This window comes from Numenius arquata, chromosome 7, assembly GCF_964106895.1.
Source record: "Numenius arquata chromosome 7, bNumArq3.hap1.1, whole genome shotgun sequence".
In the NCBI taxonomy this organism is placed as follows: Eukaryota; Metazoa; Chordata; class Aves; order Charadriiformes; family Scolopacidae; genus Numenius; species Numenius arquata.
Genome location: NC_133582.1, coordinates 54,145,745 through 54,155,420, shown reverse-complemented (window position 1 = coordinate 54,155,420; position 9,676 = coordinate 54,145,745). Strand labels below are relative to the sequence as shown.

At 43.4% G+C, this 9,676-nt stretch overlaps 1 protein-coding gene across 1 annotated transcript; it reads left to right on the top strand.

Moving 5' to 3' along the window:
* The first annotated feature begins 383 nt into the window (after window positions 1-383).
* NPY (neuropeptide Y) lies at window positions 384-9,024 on the top strand. Its single transcript, XM_074150775.1, has 3 exons — window positions 384-571; window positions 5,744-5,824; window positions 9,000-9,024. The coding sequence occupies exons 1-3, from the start codon at window positions 384-386 to the stop codon at window positions 9,022-9,024; spliced, it is 294 nt and encodes a 97-aa protein (XP_074006876.1).
* Window positions 9,025-9,676: the final 652 nt, after the last annotated feature.

Sequence of the window (9,676 nt, the reverse complement as noted above, 5' to 3'; positions counted from 1 at the left end):
GGGCGCGGGGGGGTGGGGGACCGGAGCAGGCGAGGCGTGATCGCCCGAGGCCCCTCCTGCCTGCCGGGGAAGCCTTAAAACACCCCGGCGAGGCGCGGAGCCCCGCACTCGGGAGCCCCGACCCACGGGCAGAAGCGCCTCGCCGAGCCGAGAGACGCCCCGCTGCAGCCGCCGCCGTGAGTGCCGCGACGGGGCGGGCTTGGGGACGGGGACGGACATGGGGACGGGGGCGCGGGGCGGCCCGGGCTGGGGCGCGCTGGGGCGGCCGCGCTGGTCCCGCCGTCGGGGCGAGATGCTGACGACGGCTGTCTCCCATCCCATCCCATCCCATCCCATCCCATCCCATCCCATCCCATCCCATCCCATCCCATCCCACCGTGCAGATGCAGGGTACCGTGAGGCTGTGGGTGTCGGTGCTGACTTTCGCCTTGTCGCTGCTGGTCTGCCTGGGGACGCTGGCGGAGGCGTACCCCTCCAAACCGGACAGCCCCGGCGAGGACGCCCCCGCAGAGGACATGGCCAGATACTACTCGGCGCTGAGGCACTACATCAACCTCATCACCAGGCAGAGGTAGGCAGAGTGGCCCGGCCAGCATCCCTCTACCCCGCTTCCCGGGCTGCCTTTTTCCATGGCGAGGTGGAGGGGAGGGAAGTAGGGTGTCCCCTCGTACCTGGGTGTCTCCCCCACCAACACGGAGACAGATGTGGTGCACAGACTCCCTTTAAAGAGCGACAGCCGTGCACCCACGAGTGGCCTCTGGGTCCAGAGCTGAATTTCCACCATCCAAGTTGGGAGAAGGGTCAGGGGTGTCAAAGCTGCCTCCGCTCGCTCAGCCCCTTCTAGTACCGGCACAGACAGGCTGGCAGGCAGAAGTGTGTAGGGGGAGAGCCTCCCAAAAGGGAGAGAAAACATAACTAGCCCAGGAACTGGAGAGAGTTAGACGGGGCAGTAGGAGCAGTTTCCCACTTCTGTTGCTCCCGCTGACGCTAGTGAAGATTTTGATGAGAAGAGGTGCCCCTCTTGCCTTGCTGAGGAGTTGTAGGAGTTCAGATGCTTTGTGGTTTGACAGCTACTTCATGCAGCTGTGAGCACTAGAAAACCCATCTAGTCCTACCAAAAACTCTCTCAAGATCACAAGCAAGAACTCAAGCCCAAGCTGAAAGAGAAAGAGCGTGACCCAAACCTGACTTTCTCTAAACTGGCTCTCTGGGGATGACTCTGCTTGTTAAAGTAACGGTAAAGGCTCAACCTGAAAAAAAAGTTAAAAATTATTATTAAAAAAATAGTATTTTTTTTTAGCATCTGTCCAGTTCAGACTGTGTGATTAATAGAAGTTTCCCCTGAGGTCCCTGAACAGTATGTGACCCAGAAGAGCTTTGACATACTATTTCTTTAATATCAAAAACAGATGAGAAGTCTAAAATTAGGCTTTCATTTGTCCCTCTAGAAGTCTGAAGAATTAAATTAGAAGGCAGGCTGTCATGTAACTGAGAGCTTTCCCAGCAAACCCATAACATTGTCTGCCAGTGCACTAATAGCATAACACAGATGAAGAGGCTGATAGAAGTACAGTTCTTCTATCCTGGACTTTTAAAGCAATATTCCCAACTCGTTCATGTGTATGGCATGCTTCTGTGTGATAGTCTGTGCTTGGATAACTCTTTATCTAGATTACTGCTAAAATAATCTGATCCTCAAGTTCTGCCCCTGCTGCCCTTTTCTCTTGCGTGTGGTGGGATCTCCAGGCTGGTCTCTCATCTCTTCTTTTGTTTCTTTTATCTCTCGTTTCAAAGACAGTTACTGTCCAAAACCAGATCATATTTAAAAAACCCCAAGCAATGTTGCTGATGGATAAAGCCATGCAGAATTTAAATTTTGTTCTTCAGGTTTCACCTAGGTTTCCCACCCACTCTCTCATATTTAAAGGGACAAAATTGACCTAGAAGTACAAGGAAGGTGGCAGAAAAAAACCCACCACAGTAGCAACTTCATGATACACGTTTTGAAGTTGACTACATAAGTTTTAAAAAGCAAAAAAAGAAAAAAGCTGTGCTGTTTCCACTGTGCAGTGAATTAACAGTGAAGAAATAAAGTAATTGCCACCTCCATTTGGAAAGCTTGACTGGGCTCCTGGAGGTTCCCTGTTTTGGCAGTGACACAGCCGCTTGAAAAATGAATCAATAACTTTTGAAGCATTTTGGACTGGTCTAAGAATTTGAATCATTTAGTCTGTTTCAGCAGATATGCTCCAAGCTTTCTCTCTTCTTACAGCTTTTTGCCTCTGCCTTTTGTGCTTGGTGCTCCTGTGGAGCCCTGCAGTGAGGGGGAGATGGAGGGGTGTGGGGGGTCACCCTGCTCCTCCTGAGGGTGTGTGAGTGAGCTGTGCTCAACCTCTCACCAGACCTGGTGCCTGCAGCCTGGTCACTGTGCAACTGGTGAGACGGAGCAGTGACAGCACGTTGGGAAAGGATGAGGAAATCAATGCTTTTTGCCTCTACAGATTCATCTTGTCTTGTTTGATTTTGTGATTATGAATAATCTCCTGGATCATCCCCCTGGCTTCTGCTTCTGGCCTAACCCAAGCATTTGAGTGTTGTTCCCCTCTGAGCTGCTGAGACCATGGGGTCTTCATCCCAGCTCCCATGAAGCTTCTTCCTTCCAGACCATCTTTCTCTTCTTGTCTTCAGACCTTGTCTGTGTAGCTGCTTTGCTCCCTCTCTCCTTTGAGATCCTTCTTCTTCAGATCCATCTCACTTAGCTTTAGACATCTGTGCCCATCAGCTTTATACCCCTTTGAGGTTAACCGAGGGAAACGGGTACTTGTAGGGTGCAGGTCACCAGGCCTGTTTCAAACTTCTCATTTCTGATGAGAGCCCTTGTTCCTTACATGCCAGGTCTTTCTGACTTAAAAAAGAGCCTAAGGTGACCAGCACAGATGCAGACTCCTGCCCTGCAGGAGTCTATGTATCTTTGGATAAGTCCCACCTCTGTTTGCCAAACCATCCTGGGGTCCTTGCCTCATACCCCTCTACTGCACTGTTCGGGGGGCTTTTCTCAGAGCCCACCTTTCCTTGAATCAGTCCTCCTTCTGCTGCTTGGTACTACCTGTGCTCCCTCTTGCCAACAGGCCCTCTTCCTTTTGTCCCTCGTAGCTTGTTCTTGCATCTGTGGCTCTTCCGTGCTGTAGCAAAACAGTAAGGCCATTCCTGCTTGAAATGGCTTGAACTATAGGCTTCACAGAGAATATGGAAGTGTGTCTGACTTAACGGTACTGATGCTTCCACTGCATGTCAGTACCCTTTAATGTGGAAGGGACCAGATCTTGAGAGCTTGGGTTTCTTTGTCAGTTTTCTGAATCAGACCCACAAGATACTTCTGAGATTCCTCAGCTCTTGTTGCTGGCCTTGGACATCAATGGGATATGACTCCCAAGACCCAAGTTTTCATGGCAAGCTTTGAGATTCCGCTGAGTCTGAGATACTATATCTCTAATCAGAATGTTTACTCTTCAATCCTTTTGACTTCAGCTGGAGTTGTGGGTTACCAGCATGCCCAAAAAAAGGCCTTAATGTCTCAAGCTGAGCATAAAACCTGACCAGGTATTTTCACAAAGCTTGGAGCCTTGTTCTTTTAAAACAGCAATAATATTTGATAAAAGTGCTTCCCAAACAGCAAATAAAGGCCTGACTTTCTGTATTCACATTGTCTCAGAGCTGAGCAGGGTAGACAGGGAGCAAATACGAAACAGCTGGAACGAAGATCTCCCAAGGCATTTGCTTCAGTAAGAAGAGATTGACTTCGTCCATGAGGTCTTTTTATTAGGGCTGTAGCATGGTAACATGGTTTGCCATGTAGCATAGCAAAATTATGGGGCAGACCAGAGGCTCAGTCTTCTGACATAGGAAGAGCGGCTGCTCCTTGGCCAGCCCAGTTGGTCACAGTCGGCAATTGCTTCATGTGCAGCTTTGCTGTAGAAGGACATGGTGGGTCCATCCAGCACAGGTAGCAGCAGCACAGCAGGTGCAACACACAGGCGCTGAAGGGACTCATATAAGAGGTATGTCTCCAACAGTCATCTTCACGATTTGACCAAATCTCTGCACTCTGGTGGGTTGCTACCCATTTCTTATTCAGACAGAACTTTCTGAGACATGAGTGGGAGTTTTGCCCAAGTGTAAGCTGGTGAAGCAAGTTCCTGAGTTGTTAAATCGATTTCTTTAAAACAACAGCAAATTAGATTCCCCCTCAGTTGAAGTCCAGGTCCCTTCCATATTAATGGGAGTAGGGAACTAGAAAGAAAGAAATCCCTTTGTGGTGATGGAGTGCAAGGTATTTGATTCAGCATCATGCTTGATTGCGTTATTGTAATAGCATTTTGCTGTCTGACTGGTTCTTTTCAGATACCTGCTTTCATTCAGTTTAGATTAAGAAATTTACTTTAAAGTTCTGAAACTGATGCTTTGTCTTTCTGGAGCACAGGTGATGTACTAAAATGATTAAGGCAATGTAAAAATACAAAAAGTTGAATAAAATGATTGAAAAGTGAGATACACTTCCACTTTTCAGTAAGTCATGCCATCAACAGGTAAAACTGCTAGCTTTTTAAATATAGTTTGGGAAGGTTTTTTGTATTTCCCCCGTCCCCCAAAATGTAGATCAAATCATTGGAGAAACATCTTGACAGCAACGGATAAAATCTAAGTCCTTAATTACACCTTTGATTTCTCTGGAATCGGAATTTCACTCAAGCAGCATTCACAAAGCTGTTATCTGTTAATGTACTTTGTGATTCAGACTAATTACATACACAAGTTACAAACCACGATCTTAATTCTTTCCAACCAAGGGAGCGTTTGCTTATAGTTCTCACTCTTAGGCTAATGTATCCTTATAGCGATGAAGTGTCTGTCAAGCTGGCTGCTCATTGTTGCTTCTGTTTTCTCAGGAAAAGAGAGCAGATTCCTTCCCAAGAACCAGGAATTGTGGTACTTTTAACTGTTGAGCAATGTATAGAATCCAGGATTTTAAACAAACAAACAAAAAGCTATAGGAAGACGGCTGCTGTGTAAATATAGGACAAAGCTAGCCGGTGATATCCCATTTAACTGAAGAAGAACTCTGATTCAGAAAGTTTTCTCTCCCATGGCCATATAGTTCAAAAGTGATGATTATCTTGGGGTAGCTCAGTTTTTATGACCTAATGTGCTATGTGTTGGGCAGCCCCAAATGTAGTTGTTATCTTAAAAAATCTTGGCCAGTTCCTTGGATAATATGGCATAGCTGAGTTAGTTTCCTATTCAGTTAATAGATAAAATTGACCCCTCATTTACAATGCAGCAGCATCTAAATCAGTGCAAAAGTTAATGAGATGGTGGAACTGGGTTTGTTGGCAGAAATGACATGCTCAGAGGTCACGTCATGCCCAGCTTCCTCCCCCTTCCTCCATGCTCACATCAGTAAGGTGCAAGGCCTAGGAGTATCTAGCAACAGCCGTAGAACTGAGAAATATTCAGAGTTTCTCAATACTATCACGTAACATGATTATGGAAAAAATAAAGAAATACTGAAGAGTGAACATTTTCTCATATGACTAAGTCAAGTTAAGATACTTGCTGGAAAGTTGTCTTTATGTCTGCTCTGTTCATTGTTTTTCCTGAAAAAAAAATGTGCAATGGTTCTGTGCTTAGTCTTAATTTTTGAAAACTGACATATACAAAAATATATTTTTTTCTTTTTCCTTAGATATGGAAAGAGATCAAGCCCAGATACACTGATCTCAGACCTCTTGTTGAGGGAAAGCACAGAAAATATTCCTAGATCCAGGTATGTATGAAGAGGTTTTATGGTGGCTTTCGCTTCTCATTCAGATTTAACAGTTTCATTTTTTATCAATAAATGCGTTTCACCACAGGGATCCACCAACAGCTGGATAAATGTGTCCTTAAAAAACATTTGTAATTCCTTTTTTGTTAAGAGCTAGCACCATCTATGAATGCAAGAAATACCTTACCAGATATCACATAGTCCAGTCTCCTTGTTTCCCAATTTTGGGAGCGGGCCATACCTGCTGTTTGAAGGAAGGGAAGCGTTCCCACAATGCTTGCCCCACACTGGGCTTTATTACACAGAATTGTATGCTGATGCTTAATGACGATTCACTTATGGACTAGAGCCACCAAAATGGCATATTTCTACTCATTTGCTACTCAAACAGATTAAAATTTTTCCTTTAAAGATGTATGAGTGGTAAATATGCACATATGTTAACTTATACACAAACTCATGGCTATGGCTGGTCTTTATAATACAGTATTTCACATTGGTTTTGTACCTAATATTTTACAAAGGGAAAAAGGGCCTTTGTATTTCCATTTGCACCTGGTTTAAAATAACAGTGGTGTTTCAAGCAACAGTGGGTTCTCAAATGTACATCCTGCATTTATCGAGTTAGGTAACGACCCTTGTAGTGACTACAGTTAACACAGCTGAAAAGTAAGTATGTTGAAAAAGTAAGGTGCAGGGGGAGTTTTGGCTCAGGAAAGAAAATACTGGTTTTAATTCTGCTCACAATCAAGCATGAATGAGCTCAGTCTAAGCCTTTACTGATAGCCTGAAGTTTGCTGATAATACTACTACTGCAGAAACAAATGTTTTACGCAGTATTCATCTCAGGAGTCTACAAGCAAATGATCTGCGCTTTCATCAGCTGGGCGAAGGCTCAATTAGACTAGTTAAGTACTTAAGCATAATAGTCTGTAGCGCTGAACTTAGGGCATGATCTTGTCACTGAAAGGTGACCGAAATTTCTGCTGCCGTCAAGGGAGGTTGTCCGCGAGACTTGCAGTTCTGCGCGTAGGGAGACTGTTGACTTATGGTTTGATGACTAACCGCAGCTGTGGGGATGCAGTTTTCTCTGCAGATGCTTATGTAAAAAAACTGCATGGAGTGCAGTGAAACGTATTAGACGATTTTGTGTTTGGTAATGACAAGGCAGAGCCCTCGCATAATGGGAAATTTCCGCTGCCATGAATTTGAGGCAACACACAGGGTAGTACAAAGTCTAATACCCTCTGTAATTTTCACCCCTTCATAACAAAACTCAATGGTTATTATTATTGTTTCAATAATGCTATTTATAACACACTAGGGAGCAAAAACTCATGAGCAAAATAACAAACTAGTCTGCATTTAAGATCAAGAATTGATGAGAAACAGATTTTTATTTCATACCCCCTGTAACAGCACTTTACACTGAGTATGCTATTTGTCATTCATCGATGACAATTATGCGAGTACTGGGAACAATGATGTCTAGTTTCTTATGGATGTGTTTTCTAGGATAAAACCCTGTATGGATTCTGAACCCCACTCCAGCTTTCTCCTCCATGTGGAGGACATAATTAAATCTTCTTTCTACCCAGTCCTGTGTTTCATAGCACATCAGAAACTTAATATCTCTGAGACATCTGTACCTCTCTCTGGCTTGATTGAAATTGTCCAGAGGGTTTGAAAGCTGGTGGGGAAGGTAGGACAGCCATGCAGGGGCGGACAGCTGGACAAACAGCAAATATGACCAGGTACAGCACGGCTGTTTGAGCCTTCCCCCTGGAGGAAGCCAGGCTGAATGAATTAAAGGCAGGCTGGTAATATTCTGAACGTAAATTAATGATGTATATGTTTTGGAAGTAGGTATACCTGCAGGCAGTTATGGAGCAGATGTAATTTACACTCAGTGAATCAGTGGCACAGACACACTGAATGAGTTCTCAGGAACTGAACTTTGTACCTAAATATTGAGGTACTAAGAAACAGTTCAGGTTGGCTGACCTGGCTTGACATTTCACTTTTGCTGATTTATGCCCCAAAGTATTTTGCAGTCTAGGTGTATGTCTGACCATACAAAGAAAGTTTAGAGAGATTCTTATAGAAACCAGTTAAAAAAAAGGAAGTTAAGGAATAAGAAAAGAAAACACCTTGACTCGAGTAGGAATAAGTTCTTATGACAAAAACATGTGAGGTCGCATGCTTCTGATCTTGTTGATCCTGTGGGGCCATGAGAGAAACTTTAAAACTTAATAACAGGATGCATCTCCCCTACTACTGCCTCTAAAACTTAGGTATCTAGTGTGAAGTAGTTGTCTAGGCTGCCTTTGCAGTCAGTCGGAGGGATGGGTATCTCCAAAATGAGCCTTCCACCCTAAAATGGGCAGGATCAATGGTCTTCTCAAGGTGTCAGTGTCTCTCCAGTGACTGTGGAGGCAGACTAGATGTTGAGTCAAGACTAATCGCCCAACTTTTAAGTGGCAAAAATTATGGCATATGCATTTCTCCTGATCTCTCTGCATGTTCTCCTGCTTGTTGACTTTCCCTCTGTGTAGACCAAACAGCTATTGGCAAGCAGAGGACCTTTAGATCAAATGCTACCCCCAGCGCCCCTTTCAACACATATTTCAAATGTTTGATATTGAGCAGTGGAATATCATGGTAATATTTTAGGATGGTGGCTGTGGACTTCGGTTTTGTTTGAAGTTGGTAACAGCAGGACAAGTGGGGTCTTTGGTTTTGGGGTGGGTTTTTTTTTGCTCAGTGAATTCTCTTTGGAAACTGTTTACTCCTGAGTAAAAGTGACAAATACCTCTATTTGTATTTCAACATATCATAGTTTTCTACCTGAATTTCATTAAAGGCTACTTAATGGCATAAAGCAGCTTTGCAGTGAGTCTCAGTGGTGTAAAAGCAGGCCATCTGGGCAGAAGTACAGAGGGACAAGTTCTGGTACCCAAGCATAGACATCTGGCCAACCAGGATGCCTCTGATTTGATGGGAGTTGCATATACAATCTTCAACTGCAAATATGCATATGTATTCCTTATTGCTGAGATGACTAAAATGAAAATTTTAGGTAGTTCTAACTTTGAATTTTTCAGAAGGGGCTTTAAAATGTGTTTAATGTTTTTGTTTTTGTTTTTTTTTTTTTTATTCATAATATGTATTGCAGGTTTGAAGACCCTTCAATGTGGTGATGGGATTTTCAGCACACCGTCAAAACTTTTCCTAATTTTCAGTTCATACTCCACTCCTATGAAGCAAATCATAGCGTCATCCCCAGTGCATGCAGCCATTGTACTGAATTCTGTAGAGTTTTTCCTTCATCATATTTGTATATATCTTTATTTAAATAAATTATTTGTGCATTCCAAAATATAACAAACTAAATGAAAACAAGCAACCCTGTCATTGGTATAGCGAAGAGTTGTTTTAAACTATTAAAACTGAATTGTAACCTCCCTGCAGTCTGAAGTAGTATGGACAACAATAGTATCACAGTTATTACAGTAATTAGTGTGCAAAGTAAGATAAAGATATAATTTATGGTGGCCTCAAACTCATCCCAGCTGCTTGATTTATGCAAAACTGCTTAAGATAATTTATCGCAGACTACATAATTTAGGAAAATAGTGTTCTGAGAGGCGATCTTTGAGAATGACCATGCTAAAAACTTACTTAGTACTTACATTGACAAATGTATTAAAATGGATAGCATTTTCATAATACAAAGGAATAAGTCACTGCTTAATTCTGCTAACTCCTCAAAACTGGTTTGAAGCTTGACTGTCAGCCTGAATTAGGAATTTTAAATGAAACAGATGTAACGTCTTTGTTTTGGCAATATGC

What these genes read in the sequence shown, in the direction of transcription:
- NPY (XM_074150775.1), top strand. Translation starts at nt 384, where the DNA reads ATGCAGGGTACCGTGAGGCTGTGGGTGTCGGTGCTGACTTTCGCCTTG. An exon ending in AACCTCATCACCAGGCAGAG is followed by an intron (nt 572 to 5,743) that starts GTAGGCAGAGTG and finishes CTTTTTCCTTAG; the next exon opens with ATATGGAAAGAGATCAAGCC. An exon ending in GAAAATATTCCTAGATCCAG is followed by an intron (nt 5,825 to 8,999) that starts GTATGTATGAAG and finishes TATGTATTGCAG; the next exon opens with GTTTGAAGACCCTTCAATGT.